We start from the raw sequence: 19,969 nt of genomic DNA, 5'->3' as shown, positions 1-19,969 counted from the left end.
CTACGAGATTAATAGATTTTTCATCGTTAAAGTGTTCCACCCTGTACATCTAACGCACCTCTCGTACCCGTTTACTCCTCCTACTGTTTTTCCATCCCGCTCCCATCTCCGCTCCTATCTCCTGCCTTCGAAATCTTCTGCATCTGGCTTACCGATACAACTTGCAATATTTACGATAAGCGCTCGCAAAAAGAATTTCGATCCGTCGATGATATCGAAAATCGGTGGCTCCTCTTTCTCGCACGGCTGTTTTAGACCGGAGGTCGTTTGAAGATTTTTACAAAGACGCTAGACGCCCGATTGAACCCTGTCAGACTGCCTGGGTGACCTGGATGTATCGCCACCTGTTGTAGTGCCATTCTTAGGTGTTCAAAGGTTTGTCCGACAAATTTTGTCCATACAAAAATCTTCAAAATCATCAAGGTAACTCATTGTGACTTCGAAATCATTAGGCTCACGATTTGTCAGGTTTACTTTGTACGAAAGCGTGATACTCTTAAATCTAGATAACTTTAAGAATGTATTAAATTAAGTAAATTCATACTGTAAGATGGTTTAATAAATGTAGAGAGAATAAATATAAAATACCCGTGTTTCTAAAATAGCTGACGAATAGAAACGTTGTTGGAAAGAAATCGGTTTAATCGGACAATTGGCAGAGCATGGCTACGCCTCGTAGAACCCAGTGGTCCGGCGGATGGTCCGTCGGGACCCATATGGCGATTACGAAGTTGGTCGAGTGTCCGGTCGTCGACAAAACACCTTTTCTCTCGGTGGTCTTGTATACGGGACAGGTGTAAGTGTGTCTGTCTACCACGTCGTCCTTTTTCGTTGGTATCATCCAAATCTGCCGAGAAGAACACGCTTGATTTTTACTCCAGGAAAACAAATTGTGTTGAGACAAAACTTCATTGCTTTGGCACACAGATTTCTTTCTATTTAGTACATACCCTTAATCGTTTAAAAATTTATCACATCTTTGATTTTAAACTTTGACAATAAGCTAGAAATGTACCACATAGCAAAGTCTTGTTTCAACCTTAGAATTTTTCAAGAAACTCGATGATTTTCTTGCAAATAAACTCGTACGTCTGTTATCGAGAATGTTTGCAGGAAATCGTAAAACGAATACTCACATAGGGAACAGTATCGTACAAAATCTTCGGCAAGGACTCGTCGAGTTTCATCGTCGTCGTGTTGAAACGAGCTCCGTCGAGGAACAAACCGTAAACGTACACTCCATCGGCCGGTGGTTCCTCGAAAACGGTTTCCTTCAAGGGAACGAAATCGTAGATAAGCAGATCAATGGGTATCGAGTATTTTCTCGCATAATTCTGGCGTGCGCCGGTGAGGAACGCTTGAGTGAAGTAAAAACCGGAGATCCAGAAGGCTGTTGGCGGTCCTTCGTCGTACCACAACTGTAAATCGAATACACCTTTAACTCTTTTTAACGTTGCAACAGAAGAAAAAATACCTGAAGAAAGTCGAGCCTCCTCAAGAAGTCCTGTATGTAGCTGCCCAAAGGTTTTAAAGATGGATACGAGTTCCTCATCCACATCTTCGGTATTTTTCCAGTGATTATCGACACGTACACCTCCTCGAGGTCCGAGTTCATGATCACCAAACCTTAGATTAAGTTCATCCGAGCGTGAAAAATCGATCGGGGCTCTCTACCGCCGGCTATACCTTTGATCGCTTTCTGAACATTCACCAGGCTACTCCTGATCGTTCGCAGAAGCTTGTTGAACCTTCCCATTTCTTGTACCAACACCGTGTTCATGCTTTGATTGTACAACGTCGGATACTTCTCCAGTGCAACGATCAGGTCGAAATCGTCCGGTAACCTTGACAGAATATCAGACGCCACCCCGTAGACGGTCTCGTCGGGTGATTTTCCTGTGTCTGTTTCCGTTTCTCCGGTGTCCTAATTGGAGGATATAGAGAGAGGAAGAAAGAGACGCAACACAGGGCCTCGTTAGTCGTCGCACGGAATACATTTAAGGAATCCCATTATGTTTGTGAAACACGACGCGTACGCGTACACCTAAATTGTCTCGAAATTAATGAACGAAGATAATGATAACGACTCGACCGTGTTACCGGCACCTAGATTCTACGCTTCTCGCCTAGAAAGATGAGCACACTTTTTTAACCAAGTCCTATATATAAACAAACTGTTTTACCTTCTTTTTACTCCGTTTTGGAGACGAAGATACTGACAGACAAACTAATATATACAGTAAAATATTGCCAGGCTACTTACGTTGAATTCCCCGATACACTATGCAATTACATTTTCGTTATTTATAAAATCAATTTTCCGTTCAGTGAGTCGAGAAGTTTTCTCACCTGAGTAGCTAATATCGATGATAACATTAAAGTAGTTCCTTGCTGATCCTTGATGATGTCAGCGTTCTCGTTCATCCCGAAGACGCTGGGCGCGGTGGCCATCGGAAAAGATTTAACATACTCGAGAAACTCGCTGTGTGCGGTAACTTGAGGCACAAAATATATACCGCTCGGGTCAAAGAGGTATTTCTCCGTCGCGATCACCTCCGGGCAATAAAATTTCGAGAGGATCGTGACCAAAGTTCTCCTGTCCCACTCGTCCGTTACACGACCGCCATAATTGCACTCGCCTGAAATTATTAAATGTACGAAGAGTTCCGAATAATTGGACTTAAAATTGTGTTCGAAATATACAAGTCGGATACCAGTCAGGTATTTCAGAGCAGTGAATTGAACATCGTCGTATTGGTCCAAGAAGATCTTCAACTGCAAGGCGCTGATACGCAAATCAGTCTCGTTGAATTCGTACTGATTGTTCCATCCGATGGGTCCGAATTTCCTTCGTTCCTGGACGATCGCGTGGAAGAAACACAGGGAAAAGAGCAGCTTCTTAAACGTCTGCTGCTGATGAGATGTCTCAAAGAAGTCTTCGTCGCATATTGGATCCTTTCAGTAACAGGATTACGATTTTCAATCTCGCCGTACGATTCTATCTTACCTTTTTCCTCCGATTACCTGCAAGAACGACCTGATTATGTTCGCTCGCAACCCCATCGGTGGCTCGTTCGTCATTTTAACACCGTTCTGAAGCACGCTGACTGGGAAGTGGTCCACGGGATAACTCGTCAACCATAATCGAAAATCAGGATGCACAGATTCCGGGGTGAAGCTCTCGCAAATCTACATCAAAATGTTTCTGTCAGCTATCGAGTTAATAATCGAGTAAATTATTTACCCTTTCCAGCTGTGGCATAAAGCTCTTGGCAAGATGACAATTCTGTAGAACCACCCAGGTACCATTTTTCACGCCCTCGTCGATAAGCTGAGCGGCGATAACTCCTTGTCCTTGACCCAAAGACAGAGAGAAGAGTCGGTTGGTACCGAAACCCTGATCGTCGGCGAATTTCAGTAGAATCGCCATGGGATCGGCGCCAGGCGTCAGCACGAATATGAGGGGAATACAGGAATACGAGTCCGCGAAAGATGACACGAGATCGAAGGGCGGTACCTCGACGTACTGTCGTCCCAATTGTTCTAAAACGTGCAAACACTCGTCGTAATAAATCGGATTAATTTTTATATATACATCAAAAAGAGTTGAAGCTTTTGTCTTTGAGTTCTTTTCACCTTCTACAAATTGTTGGGCGGCAGGCACGACTTTGTCAAGGCGAACACATCTCAGCACGAGCATCCTCTCGAAAGGGGTGAGGTTCTCGTAAGGCTCGGGAAAAGGCAGTGTGTGCGGCTCCATATGATCAAAGACGACCTTCCAGCTGTTTATGTTTTTCGTGAACGCGTCTTTGAATCCCTAAACACGGAAAGCTTCAGAAGCTCGAGAAAAATGTTGAAAAATTTCTATTTATACCTCGAAGCCCGGGACAAAGTTCAAGCGACATAATTCGTCCCAAGATTTCGCGGGCAGCCAATTCGTCGGATTCGCAAAAGGATTCTCAAGGCCAACGCCTCCGGTCAATAAGAACATCCATTGAGGAATCGAGATCGCTCCCTGCTTGTTCAGCAGGTTCACCGAAAGCAACACCGAGAATAAAAGCTTGTCCTTCTCGAACAACGATCGACAGATGTTCACGTAAAGGGAGTACGTGAAGTGTTTCGTGAGGTCCTTCAGTCGTTGCGCTATATCCTCCACAGGATCCGTATTATCGATCGTCTGCTTGAAGAGATTCACGAACCAGACCAAGGAGTATTGATACATCGGATCGATGTTCGCTAACATGGCTACACAAAATTATATCGTGACTTGAACGATCGATAATTATTCAGAATTTAATCGCAGGTTAAAGATTTGCGAATACCAATAGTAAAGAAGAGAACAGTGCTATAAACAGCGATAGGAGTGTACTCTAATCTCGCAGCGTCGATAGATTTTTCAGTGACTTCTGCAACCGTTTGCTTAGCTAGAATTTCGTCGGACAGCGTCTTCGAGGAGCTCAATACGCTGATCGCAGTCTCATCTTCGAGAATGTTCTCCTGGGAGGTCGACAGGACTTCCAGTATCTGATCCTCGATCTCCTTCAGCATTCTAAAGGAACATTCATTGTCTATGAACGTTGACGACGAAAGAAACGTAGACGTACTTCTTGTTGGCGGCTCCTTGAACGATCAGTTGATTCTTTTCGGACTCCAGATCGGGTCTCTCCTTCGCAACTACGATACCTAATAATTGATCCTGTAGACCAATCGGGGTGATCATGAAGTTCAACAGCGTTACTTTCACTGCCACCTCCGGTAGATAGTGAGGATTGCGTAGCTTTGTCGTGATGTAGAATCTGCGGAAAAAGAAATGTGAACTGGGGAACTAAGAATAAGTCCCAAATTATTTACCGAAAGTTTTCAGAGTACTCGATGATGGAATCTCCGATCTTGATGCATACGGTGCCTCCAGCCCTGAAGGTCTGCTTCATTAAAAGGGACTCTAAAGCAGCATCGAGCTCTTCGCCAACATTTTCCAAGAGTACCGGCTGTCCAAACTGTACAGCGTTTTCCAGGATTCTCATATAATCCCTCTGAGCTAATCTGATCACGTGGACGTTGTTATTTTTCTCCATATTCTTCACCCACTTGTTGGCCTGTCCTTGAGGATCGATCATCAGCGGCCATCGTCTGGAGTTCGTCACAATTATTCCGTTGTCTACCGAGAAGAGATCCGTGGGCAAGCCGAAGATGTTCCAAGAACGTATGAGCACGGGATCACCCAGGACCTGGGTGAGCTGATAGTCCTGGGTACAGAACACGTCGAGATCGGTGCAGATCTGTACCCAGTTCTCGATCTGTTGCTGTCTATATTGCGACGTGAACACTCCCAGATAGGCAACGATTCCAGAACCTATGAGAATGTCCCCGGTCAAGGTGTAATAACGTTCACCCAGCATTTTCGCAGTGTCGGACCATCTGGTGTACTCTCCACCCAGACCTCCAATTAGCTCTTTGGCTCTTCTCAACTTCTCCTCGCAGTCTTTTACTTCGTCGTTCATTGCCTCGTAGTCGGCTCTTCGTTGCTGCAACAGTTCTTCCAGTTTCGCGAGTCTGTCTCTAACCTCTTGTAGCTGTTGTCTTTTCAAGTTCAACTGGTCCATCGCCTGCGAGTAGTCAGCCTCTGCTATGGCCAGGGCCTGCTTCTTGGGCGCCACGATCTTGGCCACTTTGTCGTACTCCGATAACGCGAACACCCATCTGCAGAGACCTTCGCAAGCTGTGGACACGTGTCTGATCCTCTCGGGATCAAAGTTAGGGTTAGTCAAGATGGTATTCCGGATCCTCGTCATGATCCTCTCTGGAATGTTATCCTTGTCGTACGTCAACAAGGACTCTAGGAATTTCATGTCGCTCAACAGACGAAGAGAAGGCCTCCAGTAATCCTCCACGGTTCCCTCCGGAGTCTGCACCCTCTCGGGTCTCACATCCTGACAACATTGTTGATTTTGGCTTTATAATTTGCCTATTCGACAAATAAACGTCCTGTAAATTCGAACCTTTAGTATGCAGACTGCTTCCATGACCAATCGAACACCGGCTGGTGGTCGCTTCATGGATCTCACTATCTGAATATCTTGCGGGGTCAAAGTATTCAAGGCGTCGTTAGCCGCGTTCAGTATAGGCATTACTTCTTGCAAGTCGGCGTCGCATTCTGCTCGAATGGCTTCCGCTTCGTTGGCCACAACCTAAAACGAAAAGTGGCTTTTTATCAATCCCCAGAATCGTTTTATTGCAATAACTTTCTGCCAGTCTTCAAAATTTGAAACAAACTCCTGTATAATATACAAAGTTAATTAACATTAAGGAGACACAGAGTGGAACGAGCCAAGTGTTCTTCAAGATCCCAGAAACCGCGAAGAAACGTCGAGGATCATCGTACCGGCAACGAGTTCCTAAATAAAATCAAGTGACCGTGATCTTCAGACAGACCACACCTTACCATAGCAGCCTCCTCGTCCAGCTTAACGACTTGCTCCATGGCTGCAACCTCGTCGCTTTCCTTTTGAACGCTGAGCAACATCATCTCCACATCCTTGGCGGCGATAAGGAGTTTCGGTTGCAGAGCGACTAGCATTTCTTGCATTTTCTCCACTTGCTTGTGAGTACTGTCCAACCTCATCAAACCCGCCTCGTACCTCTTTTTTCCTTCGATCGTCGCCTTCCTCTTCTTCGCCAGCAGGTCCTTGAAAGTGTTGATGAGTTCCAGGTACGAGGTGGGCGTAACGTAGTTGTACCTCTTGGTCTTCCTCAGGAACTCCTGCGATAGCTCTTGCGTGGACGTGTGGAAGAACTGACACATCTCGATACACGCTGCTTCCTCTTTCTGCGTCAGGTCGATTTCGCCCAGAAATTTGGTAGCCACAGCGAGTAAAGCGTCTTCGGGCCAAGGATGCAACCAGTCTATCGTACAACAATTCACCAAGGCTGGGAACTTTCGGATTCTGATACGGAAATTGTCACCGATGGGGGACATCGTGACGACCACGTGCAGGTGCTCGCGAACCGTCTGCACGAAGAAGTTGAAGAGAGCCACAGGGCTTCCGTCAGTTTGCAAGGATCTGTCTCTCTGCCGATCTATCACTCGCATCTTCTCGCAAATGTCGGACATCTCGTCAGGGGCGAATATGTTCGGGACCTCCCCGGAATTCAGCAGGTTGCTGATGTCTTCTAGGAATCCCTCCTCCTTAATCTGTGTATCCAGGAACAGGAAGACGGTGTGCAGCTCGCTAGCGGCGCTTTTCCTCAAGATATTCTTCAGGTCGTCGTGCCATTCGTGCGAACCGTACATCTGAGACATTTCTACTTGGAACAACTCGTAGTCGGCTATGTGAGCTGCTAGTCTGGTCAGCGATTGTCTGCCGGAACCTCCGACACCTATCAGCAACGCGTGACTTCGGGGCTGCATCAGTACTCGACAGATCTTCGAGAGGTGCTCTACGGCGAATCTGTAAATGCAAGGTGTAACAACCTTGTACCTGACATACCAAAACAAATTTGCTACCTGAAAAGTACTAAATTCATAGGTGTTCTGGAAATAGAATTATATTCCTCGAGATACTCTTCAGCTACAATAGCCAGGTGATCTAAATCTGCCACCTCTACGTACAGCTTTCTATCCGCTATTGGATCTTGGAAGTCGCAGTAGATTAGATTTCGTAGATCAACGTCCGTCACCTGTAGAATAATTTTTTAGGGATAATGGAAATTTCAGAACATTGAATAGAAAGAACATACAGACGTAGATGCTTCGGTAAGTAAATCCTGAAACATGTGATCCAATTCATCTTCCATGTGCTCCCTTACGGTTTTTCGTATCTGCTCGACTAGCCACGTGATATCGGCGTCGTCTATTAACCGATCCCCGTAGACTCGTAACACTTCGTGCACCCATAATCGCTTCATGCCAACCTTACAAAATAAGTGGGTCTTGTACAGATCAATTTGAGTCGAATAAATAATTTCACAATCACTTGCAAGTTCTTGATCCTCAAAACTCAAACGACGAAAGATTTCTTGCGAGTACGTACAGGTTCAAGAACAGTTTCAGGCATGGACAGCAGCACTCCTTGAATCACCCTCGAGAAATCTCGCAGGTTGAACAAGTAATGGCACTTGGCTGGAGTTGGCAGAAGGTGCTTTCTTGTCTCCTTGTAAATGTCCAGCGTGCCTAGAACAATATAGTCGACGCAAGGTAGAAACAAATCGGGAAACTCATAATGTTCCAAGTGCGAGGACATCAGGGCAGAGAAGATCGTGGTGAGGACGTCGTCGGAGAACTCTGAAATGCCCAGAGTGACGAAGTGCCTTTTAAATCTGGGTGTAACGTCCAGTCCGCTGGCTGGAGGACCCATCGCGCAAACTAACTGAACGTCCACTAAGTGTATGGGCGCGACTTCCCTTAAATCGTACCACGTCCAGTGATCCAGCCACTGTCTTAGCAACTCTATAGGTGGCTGCGCGCCGTATTCTTCCTTCTGAGGCATGGCAAGATCGTCCACGAAGATCACCCAATATTTTCCGGGCGGTGCTCCGTAAAGTCCTTTCCTCCTTCTATCCAACTTGTTCATGATGATATCCTGGGTCTGATTGGCACTGGTTTGCGCTGAGAATATTACGAATAGAGGCTTGTAGGTGTCCGGATCGTTTTTCTTCAGCAGGAAGTCCATCATGTACACGGACTTCCCTGTACCCGTTGGGCCGACCAACAGAACAGGCTTTTGATGACAGATTAATAGTTTAAAGAGGTGCACGTATCGGACAGTCTCAATGGTTGGTACAATGATCTGATTCACTGGTACGTCTTTGGGTATAGGTGGAAGGTCTAGCAGATCCTCTTTCCAGGGCCTCCATTTCCCCCTACCTTCTTTCACGTATTTATAGTCGAACACCAGATCAGTTATAGGTAAACTGACCACGTACGGTTTCGTTGGGTCCGTAGTTTCCTCGGATATCTCGAAACGTTCTCTCGCATCTTCGGGAAATTCCCTCTCGGTCAACGCCCTGAAGAGATCGCTGAACGAATGGCGAGAGTCGGCCGTTAATGTGCCACCCAACGACCAAATACAGGAGAAGAAGAAGCAACCCTGAAACAACGAGAATGTCGATTTCGAGCAACGAAGCGAATAACACGTTTTACCTCTATTTGTGCTCTCATGTCTAAATCCGATAATGTTAGAAGATACTTTTCGTCGTAAAAATCGTCTAGGAAACAGTCGAACAAATACATCAGCGATCTGACCATGTTGGCGTCTGGCATCGTGATCAGTTCCTGAAGGAAGAAAAAGTTTAAACAACGCACTTCAGTCAGGTTACACATCATACCCTCAAATCGAATCGACGAAGTAAATACAGAAGAGGTGGACAGAATCTCAAATACATTTCGTTCAAATGAATTTTTATGTGTTCGGTAAAGGTGGATGGCAAGGTGTTCAACCAGGAGGTCAAAAGCGGTGTCCAACCCAGACTCACAGGTTCCATGTAAATCATTCCGCACCTAGACACGGTAGCAGGCGATGCAACCTACAAATAAACAGAATGAGCTTCCGTAGTTTCTATCATCCCAATCTTACCTCCAAATCCATAGGTTCGAAAATCAGATTCGTGGTGGGTGCCAACTGTATAATTTCCCCGGAGGTCAGACAAAGCTTTTTATTGTCATCCAACACAGTGTTCATATTCTCGATCCAAAGGGCGTCGACCGGCCCGTCGAATACCAGCCACTTCCTATTCAGGTTGGTGGACGTAGCGAAAGCTCTGTAGCTGACAGCCAGCACGCCGTCGCTCCATTCGTGCGAGGCGGGATCGAACTGACCGTATAATTGGCCCATAGTGATCGCTTTCGGATTGATAACCGTTATCTCGACCCGGCGTTCCTCCATCAGTCCTCGGTCCTCCAGCAAGCCCAAACAACTGGCCAGCATCCTATAAGCGGATGTTTTGCCGCCGAACGGCAGGCCGACGATCATGAAACCGTGTCTAACGATCATCATCTCGTATATCTGTTGAATCTTCTCCAGAAAGAAGTCGGTGCATTGAATGTTAGCCTTGGCACAAGCGTCCCTCGCGCACGCGTTCAGGTGGGTATAATCCGGAGTCGGAAGAACCACGCCAGGGAACAGATCCGAGGCGATGCCCTCGAAAAGTGGCAGATCATGAACGAGGAACTTGGGCAAATTCACGTCCATTATACTCCTCAGCATCAGTATGTCCTCCGATTCGTCAGGGTATCTGAGCTTCAGATTGCCCGCCGCGACCAGGACGGACTTCACCGCCCTCATACCGTAATCGTAATGATGCTGGCTGCTCAACTGCTCCGAGCACAGCCTGTAAGCGGTGACGATCTTCACGGCCAGAGGTCTGCCGTTGTAAAAACCGTACGAGTAAAGCGTATTCTCGGCGATCAACGCGTAATCTGGGACCATCATAGCTACGGGACGGAACAACGCCTTCAGATTGTCCGGTAACTCGGATCTACCCGCGTAACCGGGATTCATGGTGATGAAGATGGCGCAGGTTGGATCAAGGAAGATCTCCGTTCCTTCGAACACCATTTTCTCCGCGCCGCTGTTGATGGCGCGTTGAATAGTCAGTATCTGTTGTGCCACCACCGACAACACTTCCAGATCGATTCGATTGAACTCGTCGAAACAGGACCACGCGCCGCAGGATGCGAGTCCTTTGAAGAATTTTCCCAGAGCCAAATAGTCCAATCCTTCGGAACAATTGAAAACGACGCATTGTTTGGCTACCGCTTTCGCGAGATCCTTCGTCGTTTCCGTTTTTCCAGTTCCGGCCGGGCCTTCCGGTGCGCCGCCGAGGTGCAGGCTCAATGCACCGAACAGGGTTCGATAGCATCGATCAGTCAGGGGAGTGATGACTAACCTCGAAGAATTTCCTAGGTACTCGTAACCGTATCTTTGGCTGGAATTTATCATGTACGCCCACATGTTCTCCTCCTGGAAAACACATTAATAAGCTTGCTGCTAATTTAATTATTTGCAAAAGTAACAATGTCTGACCAGCCAGTAGTAACGCAGATGACACAACCATCTGAAATCGGTGTTCTTAATCACTTCCTGTTTGTAGAGCGAATGCAGGACATCTTTCCCGTGAACATCCAACGTAACCAAGGCTTCTGTAATCAATTAACTATGTTACTTTATCTGTTTTACCTTAAAGTCGATCAAGAACTTATTGATCACCTAATGTAATTCGATTTTGTTTCGATAGTTTGCCCCTGATGAGCAATATAATCTCGTTCAAGTCATTCTGACATTCGTCCAGATATCTTTTTAGTCCTTCCACACCGGATAACATCGACTCCTCTATGCGTAGGGTCCAATAAGTTTTCCCAACGCAAAGGATCGTTTGACCTGGCCATTCCAGTACCCAAATTTTCCTCGGTTTAGTAGGGAACGCAAGTATCGCTTGTTCCACAACGTGTCGCACGCTTTTGCGCATAATTGCTTCCAGTTCGATCAACCACTTCTCTACTTGTCCTCTAGCGGCGGCGGTGGATATCGTGTCCACTAAATCGACCTCTTCGTCCTCTGTCGACCTCATCGCCAACACTTCCAGATCCTCGTTGAACTTCAATCTGTCTATTCCCTCGAAACATTTCTTCAGGTGAGGTTGAACGCTGTAAAGATGAAACCATGCTTGCATCTCTCCCTGTTAGCAAATTCTTAAGAGTATTACCGAGTGGGATCCTTGGTCTCCGATAGGATCTCCAGCAGCTCGTCATTCGACAGGAAAAAGAATCTCGTGAAGAAGAGCCGTTTCTTCTCGAGATAGTCGTTCAATCCCTTCTGTATATCCTCGAGCAAACCGAAACTCTTCTTCAATCGTTCTAACATCTTATCGATTTCGACGACAGCGAGTACACGGGGATCAGCGTAGACAGTCTTCATGATGTCGCGCCAAGTTTTGTCCACGGCCGAGAACTTTCTACCTTCCTCCGGCATTTGTTGCTGGATATCCGGCGACGAGAAGATCGGCTCCAGATACATCCATATCCCTTGCACGCGGAGCCATTGATCCAAAATTTCTTGCAGCAGGTGCAGCTTACCCTCCCATAGCCTGTCCCAGCGTTCAATTAATTTCACCTAATTCTAGCGAGTATACGGAGGTTTATAAAATCATGGAACAACTTATAAGCCTCCGTTCATAATTTAACTTACAGTATCCTCGTCTCGAAGGGTTTTATATTCGGGGAGTTCTTGATGGTAACGGCTTTAATAATGTGATCGTCGAGAAGCAACTGAATATCATCGACCCCCGCAATCACGTAGGTGCCAGTGTCCTTGAAGGGATTTACGGTGAAAGATAAATCAGCCCAGTCCTTCTGCATCTTGTCTATACCCCTCTCCAAGGTACTCTCCTTCGAGGCGTTGTCTGAAATACTCTCGAACTGGCTGACGTACGCGTCCAAGTTCATCTCCAGAACCTTGGCCAGCGTTAAATCTTCGTCGACTTTTATTGGGATGTCGATGATGGCCGAAATTTGTTCCCAATGACGGTCCTTTAATCCCGGATTACCCAGAGTATGAATAATAGGCATACGTTCTCTGAATTCCTCGATCTTTTCCCGGACATTGGATGCCAGATTCTTCAGGTCCGGTTCTTGGAAAAATTTCTCTAATCTGTAGATGGTCCTGTTTGGAAAATTTAATTAGTAATCAACGTCATGAGTTCACATAATATTCTATAACAACCTGTACGCGTATCCCACGTCATTGTCGATCTGTTCAGGGCTAAAAGAGCCGATCATCGAATTCATCCACTGATCGTGCTTATTCAAGAAATCGCAAACCGCGTCGAACAGTTGCTTAAAGGGTTTCAACTGATCAGCGATCTCCTTGCGACGAGGGTACTGCGTAATATCCCAACCGAACGCTGCCTCCTCTTCGTTAAACCTGTCGATCTTCTCCATAGCAGCGATCAACCTGTTCTCCAGTACCTGACCTCTCTTCTGATACTTGAACACCTCCGCAATGTCGCCCCAATATTGCATCTCGTCCACTTGCTTGGCATACGATTCCAGTTCCTCCTGGAACCTCTGATACCTCACTGTTGAAAGAAAAGAAATAATTAAGATAAATCCGAACTGTCCCTCATCGCATAAATACCCTTCAGCGCGTCCTGGAATTCTATAGTCTTGTTCGCAACGATAGTCTCGTTTTCGGCCAAGATGTGAGGCACCTTGTGATACCATTGAAACGCCTCGTTATTAATTTTAATCTCGTGGTCCGTAAGCAGGCGATAATTGGATAACATGATAATGTGTTCGACTATGTCGTAAAGTCGAATCTCCAGATTCTTCAGGGAAACTTCTATGGCGACTCGAATGAAGTCCTTGAGCTCCATCAGGCTGGCTGTGTTGGTGGGTATGCTCAACGCGCGCTCGGATATGACCTCGTATTCTTCTGAAGCTCTGAATGATTAGAATTACTAATTAATACACAGCTCTACGTGGCTACAATATGTGAAACGCGTGGTTATAAAACGAGGTAAAGACTCACTTCTTTGCCATGTCCTGGTAATGGTCCACCAGTTTGCTTGTAAGAAGACTCTTTATACGACCTACGTTCTCGACAATAGTTTCGATGAAGACCTTCCGAGACAGTCGGAATAATCCAGTGAACGCTGTTCTTTCGATTTCAACTGGTACATTCATCATAAATTCATGATAATACTTGATCATGTTCTCGTAGTCCTCCAACGTCTTGTTCTCGTCCTTCACGAATCTCTCCATTATCTCATACTCTTGTTCGTTGTAGAAACGTTCGTATCTACGCGTTAAAATTATGGAAATGAAATTTGGAATATTGAAACGTACGATTTATAATTACATTTCTAATTTATGTAATAGCTCCACGGATGTCAACTTCTCTCGCTCGATCAAATCGATAATCTCCTGTTTGAGCTTCTCTACCCGGGGTTGCTCTATCCTCGGCTAAATTTGGAGAATTACAGATATTAAATGGAGGATCGGTATGAAAGAAGAATGAGAGTCTGTGCATTAAAGGTACTTTCAAAAGTTCTTCGGGACTGGACCAATCCAAGTATAGTTGAATCTCTAATTGATCAAACTGCTGAACCGCTTCGCATACGCTGTCTAAAATGCTGCAAAGACCCAGCTTGAATTCCTCGAAGCACGGATTAAACGCGAGCTGTTCGGAACGAACAACTGCGCTGACGTTAAATTCGCATTTGACCGGCTAAAAAAATCGCAAAATTATTCCATTATTCTGTCGAGCTATCTGCAATAGGTAAATTACTTTGCCGTGGAGTAATAAATTCATGAAGTCGCTCAAAGTACGTTTACACGTGAACAAAAGCTGCGATTCCATTATTCTTGCTATACATCCGAAGAATCTTTTAAATCGTGTACGCTGCAGCGGACTGGGAACCAAATTCTTCTTATTGTTCGCGAGAAATATATCTTGTATTCCGCTGTACCAGGAATTCGTCAGGGTCAGTCTTGCTCTTCTGATCTGACGAAGAACGGTGTCCTTGAATTCTATTAGGTCCCAACTGTTCTCGTGTTCAGCGATGTCGTTAAAATTAATCAGTCGAAAGTTGCTGAAAAAATATTCTTGTTACACCCCGAAGACAAAACGAACTAAAAAATAAATTTCTCTTACTAAAAATTGCGAACCCATTCGTCCAAGGTCATTGTCATGCATGGATTTATCAAGTATAAATTATTTTGCAAAAATTCACGGTATCTGCAAACTTTAGTCGTTAATTGAGGGAAAATACGTTTTATCTCGACTATCTTGCTTCCGGTTAATTCCTGTAAAAATAAAAATATTATTTATATTTTACGAGATCGTACGATCTATGAAACATCAGACCTCGTGTAAGTCTTCTTGAAGAGAACTTTTAAGGGCGTGTTCTAATATCGCTTTCTTAATATTCCTAGTAAAATTGTCCTTGATTTCGATCAATAGGCTTTCCGTGCAGTAATTGAAACGGTCAGTCAAACTGTACGGCACTAAATTCAATATCTTCCGTATCACGTCATCTTGAATCTGTACGGTATGGACAGTGTCGACCCCGTCGCAAATGTAATTGTAATATCGATTCACCTCTTGATCGTCAGTTAAATCTATATCTGCCTTTGGTAAATTAGGTTTTACGACGAGACCGACTGTGAATCTGTAAATGCAAAAGTATCTCAATTTTTGAATGTCGTATAACTGCCAAAAGGAACAACATGGCTGCCTTTCTATCTAAAAATATTTAAGTAATTCATTTCTCTAACCTACGAAAGTTTTCTGTCTTTAGTCGTTTTCCGGTATAAGTCTCTTGGAGTTTACGTTGCTCCTGTTCTTTAAGCTTCCTCTTGCATCGTGTACATTGCATTAAATGTGGTGGCAAACAGAACAGTGGCTCGACTTTGTCAGTTACTTTTGGTAGTTTAAAAACACCTTTGGCGCTCTTTTTCCGAGTTACCGGATGTGGAATGCCCTCACACGACGTCACTTCCACGCAATCGCATTCCATTCTGAGATTATTCGTTCTTTTAACTGGTCATCGTGAAAGAGAAATATATGGCTTATGCAAAATTATGTCGTCCGAAAGCGATATTTCCACGCAACTTAAGCTGCAATACTAATGTAAACGACAAATTGCATGACTAAAATAACTTTAGAAACTGATTCGTTTTCTACTACCTTACAATCGAATCTTTTCTAGCCGCAGAAGGCGCCACTTTCGGATCTATACTGTAATGGTTGAATATTACATTTCGACGTTTAAATCCTGTTTACAGTAAGTAGATTGATAAACGATGGTTCTTTGAATGCAGAAGTCTTTCTGACATTAAAAAGTATTTTGCACTGTTTTAAAATGTTTTCGAAATATTTCTGTTCATGTAGGAGTATTAGCTTGCGAATAGACTAACATCCGTGATTGCAATTGACTGCAGTTTCCAGGCAACGAAATTTATCGATTTCCACAAGATTCACACGATTTTTTAATGAAAAATTTCTTTTAAAACTACGCTACTGTAATTCCATTGCCTTAAACTTAACTTTTCAGTCAATATAATATTTAAACATTTCTAGGTTAGGTTCTATGGATGTAAAACTCTGATCTCTTTTATGCAAAGTAACAAATGGTGTGTTTCAGATGATTTCACGTCAGCTATTTCGGTGTATACATACAAATTATTTGCTGTGTTACGCATCAAAAAAGACATTACTGAGCAAATTACGCAAGAAAACAGGCTATACCTTCACCAACTGCAAGAAGGCATTAGAACTACATGACAATGATATTCAAAAAGTAAGAAACTCATTGACGTACAATGTTCACAAATGGCTGCTAATTACTTTTTAACATTATAGGCAGAGGACTGGTTAAATGAACAAGCTCAGAATCATGGTTGGGCACAAGCAACTAAATTGCAGTCCAGAATAACTTCCCAAGGACTAATAGCAATGATTACTAATGAAAGTTATGGAGCACTTGTGGAAATAAATTGTGAGACAGATTTTGTTGCAAGAAATAAAAGATTCCATGAGCTAGCAGAGACTGTTCTTGCTACCGTATTGAAAGAAGGAATATCGATAGAACAGACCTCTCTTGTGAATAGAACTATGTTATATCCAGACACTATAAATGATTTAGTTGCAAACGATGGTAAGAGTTTGAGTGACCATTCTGCTTTGGCCATTGGAAACGTGGGAGAAAATATTAATATACGTCGTGCTATATGCATGAGTGTTCAACAAGGCGTGCATTTATACGGTTGTACTCATCCTGCTCCCTTGAATCCTGTACCATCATCTTTTGGACGATATGGGGCATTGGTGGCCTTAAAGTCTAATAAAAAGAATGAGGTTTTGGGAATGCAACTTTGCCAACATGTTATCGGTAAATTCAACATTCAGATTTGTTTGGTGTACATTGAGTTATTATAAAAATATTTACTAACAATATATGTTTTATATTAGGCATGAATCCAATCAAGATTGGGGATATATCGGTTGATAGACCTAATGATGATGCGAACAGTGAAAATATTATGCTGTTCCAAGAATTTTTGCTCGATCCAACTTTATCTGTTCAGCAATTATTACAGAATGAACAAGTTGAAATTTTGGATTTCGCACGATTTGAAATGGGTGAAGAACTCGATAACAAAGAGTCATTGGATTCTGTAGAAATTTGTGGTTAACACAAAGAATAAATCTACTACGCCTCGATTTTGTACATATGTGAAACAAATGTACTGTTGCTTCTTCATGGTAAAAAATATACAAGCATTTTACTTATACGTTACTTCAATATATATAATATACTAAAATGATAGCATCTCTTTATTCTGTATAATTCGAGAATTAATATAAGTACAATGTAATATGAAAACTAAAGTATCTTAAGAATAAGCTTTACTCGTCATTCAATGATGCATATAAATCGTATCAAAAGCTAAAATCAGTTTCAATCGGTAACAATGATATAAATGCAAATTATTGCTTTTCTTCGTTTTCATTATCTATCGTACACATATTATTTGTGGACTCAGATTTGTTTGTTTTTCGCCTGAGTCTCACTGATTTCCATAACCACATTCTCGAGTCTTTTTTCCAATAAGGCGCAATATCTTCTGGCGAATGCACAACACCCTAAAGTATCCAAAATTGGTCAACAAGGATTTCTATTATTTATAAAAGTAAATCGTACTTGAAAGTTTAGAATATTAGAATTTTGAAGAGTTTTTCGACAGGGCAACACGTCTTTAAGATTTAAACCAATTAGATCTTGTTTCACGTCCTCCGATGGTTCAGTCTGTGCGTCGCTGGTTCGTCGAATCGGTGTTGCATCTTTCCTGTATTCAATTTCTGCCTCTAGTTCCAAGCGTTCAAGAGCCGACGTGAAGCTTCTCGATTCCTTGCAGTTGCCAAAGTTTGCCTGTGTTTAAAATTCGCTGTTGCGCAAATGACATAATTGTACAGGTGAAAAAAGACAACGTCAACAACTGTTAAACCTGTACTCCCTGAGAACAAACATTGCATCCAAGTATTCCAGACAGACATACATCGCTCATTGTCTTCGACAAGATATTCTTTTCGTCCCATGTAAAATTCTCGACTAACCGCAAGAGGAAACATAGCATTAAATGTCGAAAAAACATGAAGATACATATGTAAGATAAAAGAAACAAACCACTGGAATGGTCAGACTCATCGTTTCTCCAATCCATCAGTTTCATCTGCTACGCCATATAAAAGGAAATCAAAATATGTCTTGTGTTTGTAAAAATTAACTGACAGATTCCATTTCGGTTGCAAAACAACGCTTCAGCAACGTTGTAATAAACGAGCGACTGTCGTAATTGTTCAAGCATTTCTACAGGGTGAACCAGCAATTATCAAAGACGTTTTTATAATCATAAGATATTTAATTTGTATAATCTTATTTGGTAACCTTTTTTATTATTTTTAATTTGCTGAACGTTTATGTGTTTTATAAATATATGCAAAGTTTATGTTTAAGGTACTTATGTTCAATAAAATATTTGTCTTACCCTTATTTGATTTTAAGATTTATTTGTGTAAGTAACAAAGAACCCTTTCTTCATTAGCATTTCTTAATTTTCAAAGTCACATTCTTAAATATTTTTAAAAATTAAAACTGCGCGCGCTTTCTGTGGAAAACAATACCACAGTGTCATCTGGCAACCAAGTAATAAAATAAAGAAGCAAGGAAATTTGTTGTTATTATAACTTAAAATAAAACTGTAAGTTCTTAAACATTCACAATACATTACGTTTAATTGTTTAAAAATATAAATATTAAATATACCTAAACAGTGCTAAAAAATTTGCGTCCTAACATATAAGGAAAATAAAAAAATGAATATTGCGGCACTTTGACGACGTAGTATGGTTCCTGAGGCATTTAGAAACAAATTTCTATTAGGGTTTGAAGCGTTTTGATGCCTAATAAAGCCAGAAAATCAATTTTTGTCGAATTCGGTCGAAAACGGTACAGGTGGCGCCATCTAGCGGCGAGCGGCGGAACTACGAAAAAATAAAATTTCGATTTTCTCGAAAACTAGGCACTTTTCCGAAATTCCAAGATATACAAATTGTTCCTTATCTCCTACGGAATCGAATGAGTAGTTTCATAGCCCTCTAGGACCCTTATTAAAGAAATTAGAAAAATAGCCCATTTCATGGACCTAAAAATTGGCGTCCATCTAGCGGTGAAAGTTGGAACTACAAAAATAGAAAATCTCGATTTTCTCGGAAACTAGGCACTTCTCCGAAATTCTGAGATATACAAATTGTTCCTTGTCGCCTCCGGAATCGAACGAATATAATTATAGCCTGCTAGGACCATTATTAAGGAAAATAGAAAAATTGCCCATTTCATGGACCAAAAAATTGCCGTCCATCTAGCGGTGAAAGTTGGAACTACAAAAATATAAAAATGCGATTTTCTCGAAAATTAGCGAACTTTGAGTACTTCCCAGGATCAGAAAGTGTTATGTGATCGCATTAGAAGCAAAATAAAGCAATAAAAGTTTCCTGAGAGCTTTAATAAAGAAAATAAAAAAAATGTCATTTTATGGAGAAAATTTGTGACGCTATCTAGCGGCGAAACTGCGAACTAAACTGAAAAAACGTATGTCCATACACGCGTTAAGGAAAAGTATATAAAGCAATATTTCACAACTTTGACGACGTAGTATGCTTCTTTAGACATTATAATGCAATTTTTGTTGAAGAGGGTATTCATTTTTTGGCATATTAAGCCCAGAAAACTAAATTCAATTTGACCATTTTACTGCGTGTTCGGACATACGTTTTTTCAGTTTAGTTCGCAATTTCGCCGCTAGATGGCGCCACAAATTTTCTCCATAAAATGACATTTTTTTTATTTTCTTTATTAAAGCTTTCAGGAAACTTTTATTGCTTTATTTTGCTTCTAATACGATCACATAACA

The 19,969-nt window shown here is 42.7% G+C and overlaps 2 protein-coding genes and 1 long non-coding RNA gene across 4 annotated transcripts; 1 reads left to right on the top strand and 2 right to left on the bottom strand.

Moving 5' to 3' along the window:
• Window positions 1-537: 537 nt before the first annotated feature.
• Dhc36C (Dynein heavy chain at 36C) lies at window positions 538-15,551 on the bottom strand. Its single transcript, XM_076536930.1, has 35 exons — window positions 15,272-15,551; window positions 14,862-15,165; window positions 14,649-14,800; window positions 14,283-14,586; window positions 14,034-14,222; window positions 13,854-13,957; window positions 13,524-13,793; window positions 13,131-13,435; window positions 12,717-13,071; window positions 12,183-12,656; window positions 11,701-12,081; window positions 11,205-11,641; window positions 11,022-11,137; window positions 9,573-10,958; window positions 9,325-9,522; window positions 9,140-9,271; window positions 8,031-9,086; window positions 7,738-7,911; window positions 7,505-7,677; window positions 6,443-7,448; window positions 6,000-6,188; window positions 4,852-5,930; window positions 4,605-4,796; window positions 4,323-4,549; window positions 3,875-4,245; window positions 3,637-3,817; window positions 3,245-3,543; window positions 3,025-3,189; window positions 2,715-2,955; window positions 2,350-2,639; window positions 2,264-2,281; window positions 1,687-1,924; window positions 1,475-1,626; window positions 1,137-1,418; window positions 538-847 (listed from the first exon to the last, which is right to left on the bottom strand). Exons 1-35 carry the CDS (start codon window positions 15,511-15,513, stop codon window positions 641-643), a joined length of 11,889 nt encoding a protein of 3,962 aa, XP_076393045.1. The 5' UTR covers window positions 15,514-15,551; the 3' UTR covers window positions 538-640.
• Window positions 15,552-15,705: 154 nt separating this feature from the next.
• On the top strand, window positions 15,706-17,288 carry mEFTs (elongation factor Ts, mitochondrial). 2 transcript variants are annotated; one of them, XM_003699916.3, is made up of 4 exons: window positions 15,706-15,780; window positions 16,141-16,296; window positions 16,359-16,887; window positions 16,968-17,288. In XM_003699916.3, the coding sequence occupies exons 2-4, from the start codon at window positions 16,141-16,143 to the stop codon at window positions 17,189-17,191; spliced, it is 909 nt and encodes a 302-aa protein (XP_003699964.1). In that variant the 5' UTR covers window positions 15,706-15,780; the 3' UTR covers window positions 17,192-17,288. The 2 variants fall into 2 exon arrangements, with proteins under 2 accessions (XP_003699964.1, XP_076393069.1); XM_076536954.1 differs by lacking the exon at window positions 15,706-15,780 and adding an exon at window positions 15,888-16,018.
• Window positions 17,289-17,388: 100 nt separating this feature from the next.
• On the bottom strand, window positions 17,389-18,478 carry LOC143265353 (uncharacterized). The gene is made up of 2 exons (XR_013039819.1): window positions 17,701-18,478; window positions 17,389-17,642 (listed from the first exon to the last, which is right to left on the bottom strand). It is a non-coding gene; the product is annotated as an uncharacterized LOC143265353 (long non-coding RNA).
• Window positions 18,479-19,969: the final 1,491 nt, after the last annotated feature.

This window comes from Megachile rotundata, chromosome 11 (assembly GCF_050947335.1).
Source record: "Megachile rotundata isolate GNS110a chromosome 11, iyMegRotu1, whole genome shotgun sequence".
Classification (NCBI taxonomy): Eukaryota; Metazoa; Arthropoda; class Insecta; order Hymenoptera; family Megachilidae; genus Megachile; species Megachile rotundata.
Note: the sequence above shows the minus strand (reverse complement) of the source record. Positions and strands in the feature narration are given on the sequence as shown.